The 18,581-nt window shown below is 30.5% G+C and overlaps 1 protein-coding gene across 1 annotated transcript in view; it reads right to left on the bottom strand.

Moving 5' to 3' along the window:
- Window positions 1-2,965: 2,965 nt before the first annotated feature.
- Window positions 2,966-18,581, bottom strand: part of LOC141527269 (alkaline phosphatase) — a 64,664-nt gene continuing 49,048 nt past the window's right edge. Inside the window, exons 3-9 of the mRNA XM_074243041.1 lie at window positions 17,297-17,471; window positions 16,314-16,492; window positions 14,960-15,161; window positions 14,371-14,511; window positions 11,365-11,559; window positions 3,788-3,909; window positions 2,966-3,670 (exon numbers count right to left, since the gene is read on the bottom strand). Of these exons, the coding sequence (XP_074099142.1) occupies window positions 3,248-3,670; window positions 3,788-3,909; window positions 11,365-11,559; window positions 14,371-14,511; window positions 14,960-15,161; window positions 16,314-16,492; window positions 17,297-17,471 (1,437 nt within the window). The 3' untranslated portion in view covers window positions 2,966-3,247. The remainder of the gene's footprint in view (window positions 3,671-3,787; window positions 3,910-11,364; window positions 11,560-14,370; window positions 14,512-14,959; window positions 15,162-16,313; window positions 16,493-17,296; window positions 17,472-18,581) is intronic.

Below are 18,581 nucleotides of genomic sequence, written 5' to 3'. Positions count from 1 at the left end.
TGAAAAATTAGAATCCAATTTGTAAAAAATGGAATTTATAAAGATTAATTGACTGATTAAAATTTTCTGCACTGAAAAAAAACTAATTGATTGGAGAAAAATATTTTTGTTCCAATAATAAAATTATTTTGAAGAGAATTGGCCGTCTTAATCCAAGAGTTACTCTGTTTTTCATTATTTTAGTGCTTAATAACCTTATAATAGTCTTAGACTCATTCTAATTGGTTAATGCTAACTTTAATTTCATTCAATTAAATTAATTAAATGATTAACTGATTAAGCAGTTAAATGGTTAATTGGATAAATGATAAATTTTCATTTTTCTATTTATAAAATATAAATTACTATTAAGTTATATATTTTCAACATATTAAAATATCCCCGACAAAATATCGAAGGGAGGAGCTGATTTTCAAAAGGGTATCTTTTCATATTTTAAAAGAGCAGTTTTTTCTAACTTTTAAATATTAATTATTTCGAAAATTATAAAGATTTCTTAATGAAAATCGAATTGTTGCTTCATAATCGATAGCACTTTATATCTAAATTAAAAAAGTTTGATAAAAATATTTATAATTAGAAATAACCAGTTTTTTGTCTTGATTAATCAAAAATGAAAAGATACCCCTTTGAAATTTAAATCTTCATATTTTGTTTTTTATCGTTTTATTAAAAAATTCCGACTGATTAGGATTAATTGTCGGGGATATTTTGCTGGACCCCCATCGAGACAGAAAGTCTGAAAAGCGGGGTAATAATACATAAAAATTTATATTTTTAATCTTATCTTAGATACAAGGATCGTAAAAAAAAAAAAAATATTTTTCTCAGCGTCCCAGTCAATCTTTAATTATGTTTCCATCTCATATTTTGAGCTTACAGTACCTATCAACTCAAAAATTGCAATGTTAATATAAAACACATCAATGACGTGCTTGAACAAGATGAAAAAAAAAAAAAAAAACACATAATACCCAGAGTCGCAACAAAAAAAAGTGTCGCAGCTTAGTAAACTTGTTCCAGCAAAACTTGGCCAGCGAAAATTAATTTATTATCCGCAAAAGCATCCTCAATCCTACTTATCAAGTCTGAGATGCACTTGGCTGAGAACAATCCTTGTACATAACAGCTGTCTCTCTCTAGACCGCGAACTAACTCTTTCCTCCTCCATCCTCCCTTTTCCGTCTTTATTCTCGCGTCAGTCTATTTCTCAGGTATTTGGTCGACGGAAAACTATTTATACAAATTCTATCATTCTGATGCAGACACAGACTAGCAAAGAGTATAAGTAAATGTTCAAGTCGACGTAAACGAAGACGTTAAAGGTAACGTATAAAAGAGACCCTTTGTTTCCTTGATATCTAATATAACTTTCAATTCATTTCGCTTAATTTCATTTATCGCATCAAATCCAACGACTCTATTTTATTTATTTTATTTATCTCTCATTATTTACTCGTGACTTGCTTATAATTATCAATTTTTGCTCTATTCGATCAATATGTTAATTGAAATTATCTATAACTCAAAATTTAGCAGTCACTTGGTCATTTTTTTTTAATTTTATTTTACAAAAAAATTATTTTTAAAAAATTGCGATTTTAAATTCTAAAAATTTTTACATTTCAATTTTTCTTTTTTTCCTATAATTTATTTATTACAAAATTTCTTAAAATTATTAAATATCTGTTAAATTAATTTTCATCAATTTTTTCATTGTTTTTAAATAAACAAATTTGTTCTGAAAAATTATTTAAAAAAAATAAATTAACTTTTTTTTTGTCACTAGAATTTAAATTTGCGCGCGTAAGCGCGCGCCTGAATTTGGAATTTGCATATATTTTCAAGCTTATGATATATTTGACCAATCACGTTACGAATAGTTTGCTTGTATGATATATTTTCATATTTTTCATCTAAATGATAAGATTGGATAATTTATTTGTTACAAAATTTCTTAAAATTATCAAATTAATTTTCATCAATTTTTCCATTTGTTTTTTTTAATAAAAAAATTTGTTCTGAAAAATAATTAAATATTTTTTAATTCCTATTTTTTTTATCACAATTTATTTATTATAAAAATTATTAATGATCTGCTAAATTAATTTTTACAATTATATTTAAGAATTTAAATCTTTATTTTTTTTCTTTGAAGGTTTTCTGAACTTTGTAATTTTTACCAGACCGCTTTAGATGATCGATAGAACTCTTACCATGATTTTTCTTGAAGTTTTAAAAATAAAATTTTAAAAATAAAACTCAGTAATTAGTTGTGATTTTTATTTTTTATGAAAACAACAGTACATATACATCTATATATATATATATATATATTAAATCCATTCACAATAATTCGTTCATCTGTCCATATATATATATATATATATATATATATATATTATATTAATTAATTACTTATTTACAGATATAAATAAAAGTGTGACAGCATCGAACGAGCGATCCATCACAAACAATGTACACGTTTGTAGTAATTATCAATTATCGTTATCATAATTATCATCCTTACAATTATAATTATAATTATAATTACAATAAATATCAATTATAATAGGTGCAGTAATAAACGTGTAAGTAAACAAATATAACATTTGAAAACCGCGATCGATTGTCTCTGTACAAGTACGCTCTTTAAACTAGGGTATATATCAAAGTTCACCAATATCCGCGCACACACTCAACTTTTAGTTTCTGTTAGTGTAGTAAGCTATATAAAATAAAATTAAATAACTTTTAAAATTTTTATTTGAATTTATATAGTTCAATATTCGGCGGAATTAAAAGTTGGACCCGTCCCCGTTGGACTCCCCGGTAAAAAAAGTTATATATAATATCATATATATATATATATATATATATATATATATATATATATATATATATATATATATATATATATATATATATATATATATATAAATGGCTCTATATAATTATATAGAATTATTTCCATAGAAAAAATATATAATTATATATAATCTTAAAAACAAACATATGTAAAGACACCATATAGTTATATATAAATTAGATGTAATTATATATATTTAAATATAAATTATATGAAATCATAAATAGATTATATATGATTCTATAAAATTATATATAATTATTTTTACCCGGGCTTGGATTTAAAAAGAGTCGTCATTAATGTAATTCAATAATTACTTAATTATTTATATTAAAATTAACTAAAATATTCGGTCTCTCTGTCTAACGTCGGACGCCATTAACTGGCGAGAGGATTGAGCAAAAGATGAATAAAAAACCGTAGAAAACAAACAGATAGAAGAGAAATAAATAATTGATGAGCTTTCGAAGTCGTGAGATTAGAGCAGACAGAGTTGTTTGATTTAGAGCCCGGATTACGGGCCTGGTCGTTCATTACGTCACTGGAAATGGCCGCGCTGTTGGGCTCCGCAGAAGGACAGCTGATCGAAGCGATTTGATTGGTGTCGTTGATCACCATATTCGATTCAAAGGAACTGCACCTGCTTGCGTACCGACCGAGGCACCCCGCGTACGCAATTGCATGCGGAATGTAGCTCTGGTCCACTGTTCCGCTGAAGAGAACCCCCGCCAGAGGGCCGGTTGCGAACACTGGAACGTCTTCTCCGCCGTGAGTCGCCCACGTTCGAGGAACTCCCGCCGTCTGAAATAGTTTTAACTTGTTTTTATTTTTATTTCAGGATTTAGAATATTCATCCGCCTTCAAAGGGATTACGGGAGTGAATAATAAGGATCAATAAAAAAGAATGTCTTTATTTACCTGAATAGAATCCTTCCCGGCTTCTCGCATGACAGATCGCGGCTCCGTGTGACCTGGCCCGTTGCTGTACAACAAGGTCGTGTACGGTTTTCCATCCACGTCCGATTTTTTGCTGTCAGACCCTGCAATCACGAATATATTAAATTATTTTCTGTCGCTGAATAAATAAGTGAGTTAAAATGCCTTTTTTATACAGTATTTTTATAAATATTTAACTTATGAAAGTTTACTTTTTTTTTTTTTTTTTTTCAGATTAGGTTTTTGTCAAGATTGGGGTGACGGCGGGTTCATGATTTATGGATGCGAGGTAAGATTATAGTTTTTATTTGGAAAGAAATTTTTATTAAAAGTTACTGTCGAAATTGGAGAAAAAAATTAGAAGAAATTTAAATTTCCCGCGCTTATGGCGGTGCAAGTAAATTACTAATGACGTCATTTATTTTATAATAAGTACTAAGTCAAAAAATTTTTGTTTCTGTGTATTTTTACTACCCCGATGTCCGCTGTACTGTTTGAAACTATAAAAATTTACCGGAATAAAAATTTCTTTCCATGTAATTCAACAAATCATTAAATATTTTGTTCAATATTTCTTCATCGTAACTCTGAAACTCGAGCAAACTTTTTCAAAGACTTTATCACAAAGAACTGTGTAAAAAAAAGACTATTGAGGGTAAGGTAGGATCAATAGTTTTCCGTGTTTTAAAACCTATTAATTTCATTTGTTACCCAAACAAAAGAATTTCTTGAAACGTTTTCCGGCTTCGGGCATCAAGAGAATAAAATCTCAATTACGAGTGAGAATATTCACGGAATTTTTCAATGGAGTTAAATGATGAAGCCGGCCGGATTGATTGATTTCAATAAAATTGTGAAGGTTAAAAATAATAAATAATAGCAGAAACAGAATAAAAATAAATGATTGAAGTTAATCAAGTATCACGTTGAGAGTATTCGCTCAGGAATTGTTAAATTATGCATTGCTGGAGAATAGTAGCTGCCGAATAGACTTGTGGAAGGGAAGCAGCCGTATAAAAATACAAGGTTGCAAAAGCATTACCGATGCCTGCAGTTCTTCTAGTAGTTGTACTTGTATAAGTTGTAGTAGTGATAGGAAGTAGTCGACACCTGAATAAAACATCGGCATCTCCATTTCCCTGACGTAGAACCCATTCTTCCGCATTTTCCACAACGCCCGTGTCATTTCATTCGCTCACGGTCTTTCTTTCTTCCATCCTCGTTCTGGTTATTATTATATCCACTGACGCTCTTTTTCACCCTCTTTAATTTTCTTTGACACTCATTACTATCCACGGTAACTCTATTCTCATTTCTTTATATATTCTTCAATGTCGCTATTTTAAGACATAATCATACCGTTTATAGTTTCTTCAATTAGTTCTTGTTATTAGTAATTACAATTAATGAGATCGATTAAGCTCCTGCCGGGAGGAAGATTAACTTAGTTGTTTTACATGAAAAAATTTTTATCGTCGGTTATCAACAATAGGCACTGTAAAATATCGTTTTAAACTTTTCAATATTTTTTATCCACCCCATTTAAGTTATTTTATAAAATCTTGGAAAAAATATTAACATTTTTAGAAATTTTTTTTTTCACAAATTTGCACGGTGAAGAATAAATTAAATTTCACTAGTAGATAAATAATGACTTTAATTATTAGATAAAAATTAATTTTATGTATAATCTAATATTTTTTATTTAACATTAATCGCGAAAGTACCTCCTTAAATTTTTTTCTTTTCTTTTATAATAAAGATAATTAATTGTCTTTCCAAAGTATCCCGAGTAAGAAGGTAATAATAATACGAAGCCTCAAAGTAACCTCGGACGACAAGTTAATTAATTACATCCTAATCACTAATTAAACAGAAATAGTTAAAGTTTAATAGTCTGAGCCAACATAAAGACAGGTAAAGTTAGCCCCAAAGTTAGATTGAAATAATTAAACCGAAATTCCAGGGAAATGACCATCGGATGGAGAATGAAAATAGAAGATTACCTAGCGAGGACACTCAAGAAGTGAGAGCTCACTCCTGTCGAGGAAGTTTGCATTTCTCTTGGTGTAATTTTCACCGTCCCGGAAACTATTACTGTAAGTTTAAAGTACAATACAGAGATGTGTCTAGTGAAGAGATGTCCAGCCCAGGAGTTTTGTAGTGTCTGGAACCGGACAGTTTGAAATGGGAGTAGGACAAGAGCTGGACAAACAGCTCACGTCAAGTTCTCACTCTTCGGAACTTCGGAACTAGGAACTAAATTACATTTGTCACGAGTCACGAGGATTAAGTTTACCATCAGAGTTTGGGATTTTCGCGGTAGCTACCTCGAGAGGTTACGAGGACTTGGTTGTCTTGGTTTTGCGAAATTAACTTGGTCACTTGAAGGGTTATTTCAAGGAGAATAAAATCCTGGTGGGCTTATATTATATTCCACCGCTGAGCGGTCAGTCAGTCGATTGCCGATAGGTGCTTCAGGGGCTAGCTTTGCTCTATTTGTACAAGTACAAATATCTATATAGCCCACCAGTTTACTCGGTCAACATTGTTCAATTTTGAGCGGAGGTTTTAATTGAACGAGTAATTAAGCCCCAGTCCGGCGGTTCACGCGATCGAATAAAAAAGCTCTGCCAAACAAAAGGGATATCCGATGTTTGCTGCACGAAACTCAATGTTTAGAGCTTACTTTTCAGAAAGTAGAAATTATAATAATAAAAAAAAAAAAAAAAAAAAAAAAAAAAAAAAAAAAAAGGCGAGTAAAGGTGAGTATCATTATGGTTATTATTAAATAGAGGAGAGCATTTACGTGAGGCCACCCCCGCGAGAAACTCGAAGAGGGTTCACCGCAGACAGAAACTCGAGAAGACCCTATGTTCTATTGAATCCGCCTGCTCCAGAGGCTCTAGATCCCAGGAATAATGTGTTACACATCCCTCGGCCTTTTACACGTATCACGTATCGGGTTATTTACGTTAGCTTTGATTTTTGATATTATTTTGATCCTCGGCCGGGAAAAATTATACGCGGGATAATGATGAAAGTTTTTAAATTTATGGACTGTATTATCAAATTTCGTAAAAAAAATTTATATATCTATTCATATTAAAGCTTGATAGGGTGGTCATGTTCTCCATGTAATTTTTTGAGGAAAGTAATGTTTAATCGCTAACAGAGAGCGCAGTTGAGAGAACAAGTAAAAGTATTGATATGATATATAGAATGGGTTTTTTTCTAAGTTTAATTTAATATAATTGAAAAGGTCTTGACCTGAATAATATTAATATTTGAAACTTTATTTTTTATTTGATTACTTTGGTTCAATACTGCCGGTTAACCAGAAGTTAAGTTTAAACTTTAAACAAACTGGATTTTCTGCAGTTGAGAGGTTAGACCGCTGAGTTTTCAAGGAATATTGAGTTAATAACTATAGGTTAACGTCATTTAGGAGTTTTTGAATATTACAGATAATTTCATTAACAATCATAAGTATTGTGAAAATTTACTTTGCTAAAAATGTTGATTTTATATTTTTGTCTAAAGAAATAGTGATCGAAGATCAAATGTGGCGAGACCTTAGTTAATAATGTGTTCTTTTAACTTCACTTGTCCAAGTTGGAAGATAATACATTGGATCAAGTGATTGCATATCGATTAGAAACCTTGATAGTGTGAGAACTAAACTCGGTTTCAATATAAGATCCATTCTTAAAGAAAATAACTATTATTGTCTATATAATTAAAAAAAGAAAGGAAATTTTGTCTTTGGGATATTTTTATGATAATATGATTTTTTTTTAAGTTGAATTTAGTATAGTTTCATATGATTTTTAACGATATTTAATTCATGAGAATAAGTTTTCAGAGTCATCATAAATAGACTCGCATTTCAAGCTAGATAAAATTTGTTTATTTATTTTGTTTTGTGAACAAAACATAATATTCATATGAATATGAACCGTCGTTATTTGTCAAATATTAATCGATATAATTAAGAAAATAAGAAACATTTTGTGACGGACATATCTTTATTATAAAATGGGTTTCTATAGTTAAATTTAGTATCCATAGAAAGGTCTTGATCTGAATTTGTACCTTTTCACGATTTTGTATATTTTTTAGTGATAATCAATTTTCTATGTCAAGTTTTTGGAGGAGTTTAGAATAGTTTTGTTTGTAGGTTCTATAAATTTATACCGTAAAATTTTCCATTAATTTATTTCTAATTGATTCGTCATAGTAATATTATTTTTAAAATTTTATTTAAAAATTACCGAAGCTATGTATATTGTCATCAACAATATTGAAAATTAACTAAGCAAAAGTTTTTTTTATTCATAGTTCGTAATTTTCAGCAGTGATATAGTAACTGCAGGTTGTTAGTAGTATTTAATACACTTGAATAATTTATAAAAATTGTAAATTTATCTTTAAAGGTAATATTGGGAGGAGGTAGAAGACATTTTGTATCAAAAGTAGCTCAAGACCCCGAAGAGCCAAAAAAAGAAGGCCGCCGACTTGACGGGAGAAATTTAATAACAAAATGGACCAAATCAGACTTTATGAAATGTAACCATATATGAAAATTTTTTTACGGGACATTTAATTTCCGGAATCGTTAAACAAAATATTGGAGAAAATCCTCGATCTAGTCTCCCTTTTTTCCCGGTCGAGAAATCGAAGTTCTGATAAGAAATCCCGGGTTCCTAGTTGTCGTATGCATCTGCATAAATCTACATTAATAACCAGGATTTAATGGTGAATATCCTTGCGGTGGTTCCGCCGTCGAGGATTGAAAATTCAGTTCGGTCAACCAAGCAGTCGCGATGTCTGCCCACTCCACTTATACTTACCCCTTATACCAACGAACCCCTTTTACTTTTATTACCAGCTTTCTAACGAACGAATTGTTGCATTTTATACCCGCGTCATTCGCGAGCTATTTCCGCTTGAGAAATTCCATCTTATAAATTGGATGTCTTTACATTTTTTCTTTCTTCATTTCTTTCTTTTCTTGAAACATCTGAGAATTCTCCAGGATTTGAAAGTCTAATTGCGTTTCTTAAATTTAATTTAATTTAACAGAATAACAGGTCAAGTGACAAAGGCCGTGATTTTTCCAGCTCATACAAGGATTTTATTTTATATCATTTGATAATTTTTTTAATAATTTTTTATTTAAAATTTATAGTCAATTTTCTAATCAAGCCAAATGGAAACAAATTTATTTTAAAATTGCCGTCAGACATTTCTTATCAGGAATATTCTATCAATTAATAACATCGAACATTATAAAGTAAAGAGTAATGAATTTATGATTTTAAATAATATCATCTAAATTTTGTATTGGCTGTCGTAGCAGCAGGACATTATATTAAATATAATGATATATTCCCGTTAAGTTAAGAAACAAGCTCGAAGCTGTAAGCGCCGGCGGAACAAAACACCAGAGTCCTACTGAGTTGATTTCCTGGCAATTTCAGTCTGGCAGAAGCAAAGCCCTCGGCGATTCTCTCTCAATAGCTTGTGATTTAACAATTTGACGGGTACTCGTGATACCAGTTTTAAAGCTCGATTCGTTCACTTTGGATCACGCGAGTACAAACCACGGTACGCCAACCACCAACTAGTTAGGTAGGTCACTGTGATACTGTGTAACTGCAAAGCGATAGAATTTAACGGACATTGCCCTGAAGGTGAGCCCTAGGCCAGGACTCGGGTTTAGAAATTTCGTCGCTTGGAAACTTTATTCGATCTTCATTTTTGGAAGAAATTGAAAAATAATTGAAATTTTATAAAAAAGTAAGTGGATTATTCTACGATGTGCATTAGCTGATATTTCCGCTACTTTTCAAGTTATATTGTTATAAAATATGAAAAAATACTCATAAATACATTTTTTTAAATTAAAACTATTTCGTAAGAGTTCTAACAGATGGCGCCACTACAATAACTAAAATGACGTCACTAGTTTTTTAGTACAAGCTCAAAGTTTTGAATATATCAAGGGAATGGTTCGTTTGATTAAAAAAATGCAAATAGGAAATTTGTAGGAAAATAAATTTTCTACAAAATTTATCTTTGTGTTCTTGTCGCTAAAATGCTTACTTTCGAAGATATAAGCAGAATATTAAATTATAAGGTAGCTGTGGATAATAACGCCTAAGTGATAGAAATGCTATTTAAAATAATCGCTTCCGCTACAAGACTTCTCTAGTAAAAGTGTCTAGCATTGAAATGTCGCTACAAGTTTATAGAGTCTCGATACAACGTTCATTGTCTTCTATATTTCATAAAGTAACGCAGAAGAATTCCTAAAAAACAATTTGAGTAAATGGTAAACATTTTTTATAATTTTATATTTAATAATTTAAAATCATTGTTCTAATTTTTATCAACATCTTAAAAAGTATTGTTGCTCAATTTAAGTGATGATTGATCTCTAATACCAATTTTATCAAGTATAGTATAACTATTTCCAGTATGTATAACCCTTAGGCGTTATTACCCTACCGTAGTAGTAATAGTAAAATAAGGCTTATTTGTAAGGTTTTTAAAAAAATTTAATTTTGTGTTTGTTTATGGTGAAAATTACCATAACTCCTTTATTATATTTTATGGCTAATGTATTAATTTAAAAATTAATGATACATTGCAATAATTAATTACAATATTTTCAATTTTTTTCAAAATCTTCCTTAGCTAGGCCTTATTACCCGCCGGTACCTTATAAAATAACCTGATAGTTTCAATAAATAACTAATTTTTTATACCTTAAAAAAAAAAAAAAAAATCATGAGAATCAGCAGGAAGACGTTTTTCTACACATATTTCTCTCCTTAAAAAAGCATATAGAGAAAAAAAAATTTACTTGAATCAAGTTAACAATTTTGAAAAACTTTATCTTCTTGATTTTAGTAAAAAAATTCTTAAACTAAGAAATTTTTTTTGATTTAAATAAATTTAATTTGATTCAAGAATTTTTCGTCTTGATTCAAGACAATTAAACATTTCAAAAGTATTTTTTTGGTTTAAGAACTTATTTTTTGATTCAAGTAAATTTTTTTTTTCTGTGTGCGAAAAATTGAAAAAATATAAATTCAGGTTAAGATTTTTTTTAAGTTTATTAAATGTTAAATTTAATTTAAAATACTCATTTTATGATATAAATACGCCGGAAGAAAAATGTTTCTTATTCTCTTAATTACATATACTGTTATTATTATTTGCAAATAAAATTTCAATCGCTCACGATAATTTCGATGGATTTGAGAAGATAGAAATTGAGATTTTAGATTTCAGATTGTAGAATAAATGTCAGCGAGATAAAGAAAATAAGGAAGGGGATAAATGTTATGAGGCTGGGTTCTTAAGATTTAACTTTAGTGAATCGCGAAATGGCAAACGTGGGGAAAAAAAAGGTTGCTGGAGCTGGAAGCGGGGATAAAAAAAAGAGATTGAGGTGACGGTGAAGGCGACGGAAATGAGGGGATAAACCTTGGGCGAAGGTGGTAGAAGTAACGAGAGTGAAAAAGTAAAATTTAAGTTAAGATACTCACCGAAGATTGGGTTCCCACGGATCGTAGCCAGTCCGCCGAGAGTCAATACGTGGGAGTGGTCAGCCGTGACCACCAGAAGCGTCTCCGAGAGGTCAACTTCTTCCATAACCGCTCGAACTGCTTCCTCCATTGCAAGGGTCTCGTCAAGGGCTCGGTAAGCGTTGTTGTAATGATGCGCATGATCTATCCTTCCACCTGAAATTAGTTTTATTGCATGAGTATATATTTTTAATAAGATTTATAATATTAACTTTCTTCTTTTTAATATTCAGGTCGCTTTTTATATTTTTATTTTGTAAATATTATAATTACACTTCAATTAACTATTTAAATATTTAATTTACAAATTCCTAGGATCGTACATTGTAACGTTACATTGAAAGTTACAATGAATATTAGCTGGAATAATTATTATATTACATGGATAAAATGTACATGCTAATTCGATGAAATTTAGAATTTGTGAAAGTCAAAACAATACTCTAATTAAATTTCAAGTTTAGATCTAAAAATACTATTCTATAAAATTCCCAGCGAAGCGGGATACTGAATGTTTAGAAATAAAGTTTGATTTAGTTATAGTTCCAAAATGTTAAAATGTAAATCTAAACCAAATGTAAATTAAATAAGCGTCGAAGTGTTGATTTAAATAACAGAGAGATAAAGACAGATAAACGAAAAAGGAAAGGAGGTAAATGTAAATTGAAAAAGTTGCTTCTGAAATAAATCACTCAGCAGTTAGTTGTTGCTTCGCCGCTCGAGTTGATTCCTGCAACAGTATAAGGATCCTTGAGAAATAGATGGCCCGATTTGTTGTCAATCGTCCAAAGAGGAAACTCCTAAACATTCTTGGCACGAATCGTATGTCCTGGGAGTGAAACTTGAGAGTGAGTTCAACACTCGTGAAAAGAGAATCCAGATGAAAATCTTTTAACTGTATTCAACTATCACTATAACTATAACTGTTGTTTTATAACTTTCCAGCTATTATTATCTCATCGGGGCTGATTTTGCCGAGGCTGGGGTAGAGGGTAGTAGATAAACTACCACCCGTTCGTATTAAACAAGGCTTCAACTTATCAATCTCTCCGATCTTCCATTAATTTACTGCTTGCATTTTAATTATGATTTATCTAGCACTTTGATGAACTTTCAATTCATTATTGATAAAGTTTAGATAAACAAATTTTCGTTTCTTACTTTTTGTTTTATATCAATTCAGAAGATACTTTTTATCTTTTTTATACACGGTAGTTTCTTAGTTATCGTCACGGGTAGATGAGCTGAAATCTTTTAAATGGAAATTTTATTTCCTACAACTCCTTCTCGGGATGATATTTTATCGATGTTTTAAGGAGTTTTATTTCCGTGCTTTTTTTTTTTTTTTTTTTTATAGATATTGCATATAAGAAAAGTTTGGTACATTCGTGTATACATATTATTTTATTCAAGTAAATAAAAACTGAGAAGAATGGATAATAAATTGATTTAAAACATTTTTAAATCAATAAATTAAAGTTTATCGATAAAATGTTTGTTTCAATGACTTAATAACCCTCAAAATGATTTCTCGCTTGCCATTGGTTCATAAAATGACGTCATTAACTCATCCTCTAACGTCATTGGTTAATCAAATCACTTTGACAGAGAATTTACTTTTAGCGTCACTGGCGCGGAAATTTTGAATTCAAATTTAAACTTTTACCGCCACTAGCGCGGGAAATGTGAATTCAAATTTAAACTTTCGAGTAATAATGCGAGACTTTCAATAAAAATGTATGAGATACGTTCTCAACGACAATAATAAAAATTTCGACACTGACTGACAATAAAAATGAAAAAGTTACAACATATCTGTCTCTTCTGAAAAATATCATTTTTCTCCATACCAAGTTTTGACAGTGAATCGTTAATATAAGTAACTTAGATATTTAAAAATTTACTAGCAAAAGTTACAAATCATAAAACTGACTCTAAATTCTACAATTAAAAGCCCGACATTCAATAGAAATTCCAGTTATAAAATCAACAAACAGTCGGGAACTTGACAAAGAAAAGAAACTAACTCAGGAAGAAAAGAAAAAAAGCCGCGATCTTGTTATCAAAGTATGTCCTCCGTTTTATATCTTAATAAGATCAAGTTTTCTTGGAGTTATTAGTAGAAAATTTGGCTCGCTGGCATGTAGAATTTAAGTTTAGCTTACTAAAGTGCAATAGAGTGCCATGTATCCAAGCGGAGGACAAAACTTTATTAATTTTTTTTTTTTTTTACTTTTGGTCCTTTCTTCCTTTATACCGTAGCTTACAGTGCTGAAACTTTTTTATTGAAGGCAATTAAAAAGTTGTGCCAACACAACCATGGCTTTATTGAATTTTTAAACCTACTGAGAAATTTAATATATCCGACAATTTATAACTATCACTTCGGATTTACGCGCTTTTGACGAATCAAGTATTAATACGCTCGATAATAACGTCAACGCTTTTATAATCAAATTCAGGATAGGTTTTTCCTAAAATCAATTTTTTATGTGTCTAAAAAAATTGAATATTACCTTCTACACACAAAAAAAAAAAAAAAAAAAAAAAAAAAAAAAATATTGTTAAAACTTAAAAATTTTACAGAAAAAAATTTTAAAAAAATCAAAAATAAAAATTAAAGTAGTTTAAAAAAAATTTATATTCTTCAGCCAAGAATATCGATATTTTTGAGTAGAATATATTTTTCTAAAACTGTTTAAACAAAGAGAATCTTGTAGTTTTGGATGAAAAAATTTTTATCTTCTAAAAATAAATTATTTTTCAATAAAAAAGTTATTTGTTTGATTAAAATTCTGTAATAATTTTAATTGAAGAAAAATTGATTGAACTAACAAAAATAAGTTTATTAATTCAAGAAAAATATTTTCTAGACGACAGTGTTCTTGATTAAAGAATTTTTTTCTTCAGCGCACCGTAATATAAATTATTAGTAATACTGAAAAAAACAGAAACAAATAGAGTTACCTTCAACAAACAAGAAAAACCCTTTAGGATTCCGTTTGAGAATCCTGAGCGCTTTGATCGTCATCTCAGCGAGGGATGGGTCTCCGGTTCCGGTGGTGTTGCGATCGACGTCAAAATCCATGTGCGAGTAAGCAAATAATCCTGATAACAAAGTAACCGATTGAGGTGTATTAGTGCGTCTAAACTGAATACCGTTGCTCGAAAAGCATTCGAATGCAACATTCAGAATAATTAACGGGGATTCAGCAACCGTTCCAAAGTCTACAATTAGCAAGGCGTAAACTTTCCATCCAAGTGTAAGTGAGTTAATTAAAATCTGTCCTTTAGGACCCGAACTCGCTATATACAATCTATACTCTACATGTAATTTTAACTTACATTTTAATTAATAAATGTTAAACAAGTTATTAGGCGTCATTCGAAACCAATTTAGACGTAAAATTCACTATTTTGTTTCACATCGATATGCGACTCGTTATTTTATCCATTTGGTTTCGATAAAATAAAAATATACATATTGTGTTACGTATCATGCATGAATTTTATTTAATTAATATTGAATGTGCAATTAAAATTATTTTTCACTCACCCAAGAGATAATTGACCCGCGACGGATCTATTTCGTCGAATTGCTCTTTTGAGTACACGTACTTCGCCGCCATGTTTTGGTGGTACTTGGTCCACTCTGTTATTAAATTTCTCCCGTCAAGTCGGCGGCCTTCTTTTTCTGGCTCTTCGGGGTCTTGAGCTACTTTTGATACAAAATGTCTTCTACCTCCTCCCAGTATTACCTTTAAAGATAAATTTACAATTTTTATAAATTATTCAAGTGTATTAAATACTACTAACAACCTGCAGTTACTATATCACTGCTGAAAATTACGAACTATGAATAAAAAAAACTTTTGCTTAGTTAATTTTCAATATTGTTGATGACAATATACATAGCTTCGGTAATTTTTAAATAAAATTTTAAAAATAATATTGCTATGACGAATCAATTAGAAATAAATTAATGGAAAATTTTACGGTATAAATTTATAGAACCTACAAACAAAACTATTCTAAACTCCTCCAAAAACTTGACATAGAAAATTGATTATCACTAAAAAATATACAAAATCGTGAAAAGGTACAAATTCAGATCAAGACCTTTCTATGGATACTAAATTTAACTATAGAAACCCATTTTTTAATAAAGATATGTCCGTCACAAAATGTTCCTTATTTTCTTAATTATATCGATCAATATTTGACAAATAACGACGATTCATATGAACAAAACAAAATAAATAAACAAATTTTATCTAGCTTGAAATGCGAGTCTATTTATGATGACTCTGAAAACTTATTCTCATGAATTAAATATCGTTAAAAATCATATGAAACTATACTAAATTCAACTTAAAAAAAAATCATATTATCATAAAAATATCCCAAAGACAAAATTTCCTTTCTTTTTTTAATTATATAGACAATAATAGTTATTTTCTTTAAGAATGGATCTTATATTGAAACCGAGTTTAGTTCTCACACTATCAAGGTTTCTAATCGATATGCAATCACTTGATCCAATGTATTATCTTCCAACTTGGACAAGTGAAGTTAAAAGAACACATTATTAACTAAGGTCTCGCCACATTTGATCTTCGATCACTATTTCTTTAGACAAAAATATAAAATCAACATTTTTAGCAAAGTAAATTTTCACAATACTTATGATTGTTAATGAAATTATCTGTAATATTCAAAAACTCCTAAATGACGTTAACCTATAGTTATTAACTCAATATTCCTTGAAAACTCAGCGGTCTAACCTCTCAACTGCAGAAAATCCAGTTTGTTTAAAGTTTAAACTTAACTTCTGGTTAACCGGCAGTATTGATGGAAAGTATATAAAATAAAAATAAAGTAAATATTTACTAAAATATAAAACCACTTACATTAATATTACGTCCTGGTTCATCTTCCAGAAGTTGTCGAGCGATATCTTTACAAGAAGCCCGCGCTGCTGAAGGCACTTTACTATCATCTTCCCAGTAACGACTTGAAGCATGAGCATACAGCGCTGCCGGCGTAGCGTGAGTTATACGAGTTGTTGTTACCATCCCCGTGGATTTACCTGTAAGAAAAACATAATTACAAAACTTACAGGCTACTTATTCCTAATTTTTGTGCTTTAGGTCCAGAAAATCGAGTAAATTATCAAGATGGTCGTAGAAAGAATAGATAAAACTGGTTTTTCTGGCATCGGAGACGAATTTGGCCATCCAGCGATTCGGAGGTTATGTATGCGGATATGGATACATGTGTGTGAGTGAATAGTTGGGCGTAGCGGTCGTAAATAAGAAATTGAATGGAGAGGATTAAATGGGTATAACAAACGGGATAAACGTAAGAGAGTGAAACTTGGTTGTTATGTATCTGCAGGACATCCATTACTCTGTCAGTGTGTAAGTAAGTGTGCAGATAACCTGTGCTTCGGTTGTAAGCGAACTTGTATTGTACTTCCAGTGTTGTCTCGCGCAGTACAGTACGTCAATGCCAAACGGCGTGTGTGATTAATCAGCAGGGGTGATTCATCCTAGCAACGGAAATTTAACAACGGAAATTGACGGGTACCTGTGTTCTGTTGCGGTAATTACATTAATTTACTTATTTATATTTTTTTACATTTACTAATAAAAAAAAAAAAAAAAATTTGAAAATTCTAAAAGTTCACGCTTCATGATATTCATTTAATTTTTAAGAAAAAAATAAGTCGTAAAACTGACGAAAAATTCAAAAATTTCGCGCCAAAATTTAATTTTAAATTCAAATATTTCGCGCCAAAATTGTAAGTAATGAGATTGAAGAACTACTTTAACCGATAAGCATTATAAGGCGTGCAATTTCTCTTTTCAGAACTTGTTCAGTGTTCTTTTACCTTCTCGTTGAGCCCAGTCGACGATCGACGTCACCTTTGCCGTTTTGCTGGACAAACAGTTGTCAAACTTGGCCGAGGAATCTAGCCCGAGTGTCTCGTAGTTGGCCTTCACGCCGCAAAGCAGTGCAGTCGCGCACGCCGACGACTCTCCTACTTGGGCGTCCATGTTGTAAGTCTGAAACAGAAAGATTTTAAGTTTAATAGTTTATTTCGAATAACAATCACGTTCTTATGAGCTGACTTATTGGTGGATAAGCTACCAGCGCTCACTCGATAAATATTAAAATTATCTTTTTGGTACTTTATTATCGCAATGACAGTATTATGATAATACTTGGTATTTTTCGACGGTAGACTCACTCCTCTGGAGCGCGAGGAGAATTTTATATAAGTCAACTTACGGATCGGGGATTTACATTAAGATGGTTTAAATATATCGGAGGTTATCTGGTATAACTAAGTTCGTCTTTTTCATAGTTATTATTAGTTCAATTCGTAGATTTTTATCATTTTTGATCGCCAGATTTTATTGATATAATTTTGCTCAAAAACATGATTTTCGTGAATTTTCATGAACTTGCGGTTCACGGAAATCAACGCAATTTTTTCAGTTTCTCTAAGAATCTTAGAGCGCGAATTCAGACCAAAAATTTCACAGTAATTAATAAAAAAAAAAAAAAAAAAAAAAATTTTTTCAATTTTTTTCGACAACGATAGCTCTCATACGAATCAACCAATTTTAACCGGACCGGTTATAATCAACGTGGTTATTCAAGATTAAAAACTGATTAGTTTTTAGAATCGATCGATGAAGCCGTTTAGAAGTTATTCCAAAAAAACGGTTTTTTGAAAATTTTATTTTTGAGATTTCTCAAAATCTAGCGAACCGAATTGATTCAAATTTTTACGAAATTTAATGGCAATAATACTTATTGGATCGCTACCTATCTCGATCCGATCGGTCGAGCCGTTCAAAAGTTATAAGAGGTTTCCCTACACACATTAGGGTGTTCCAAAATTTAACTTTCGTGATGGACCTCTTAAAATTGGAATTTTAAGATCCGCTTTTAACAGAAGCTGTGTTTGGGTATTTCCTGAGATATTTCGGGCGTGAGTGGATTTTTTGGATTGTTACAAATTTTTTTAACAGGAGTTTTTGCTGAAATTTCAAAATTTCAAAATTTGGCCAAACAAAACTCTTGTTAAAAAATTCTATGAAAATCAAATAAATCCCTTACGCTGAAAATATCTCAGGAAATGTCACACAAAACGGTTTTTTCATGGA

This window comes from Cotesia typhae, unplaced genomic scaffold, assembly GCF_013202065.1.
Source record: "Cotesia typhae breed Kobodo isofemale line unplaced genomic scaffold, CoteBio_Ctyphae contig_10, whole genome shotgun sequence".
In the NCBI taxonomy this organism is placed as follows: Eukaryota; Metazoa; Arthropoda; class Insecta; order Hymenoptera; family Braconidae; genus Cotesia; species Cotesia typhae.
The sequence above is the reverse complement of the archived record's forward strand: the minus strand, read 5'-3'. Positions and strand labels throughout refer to the sequence as shown.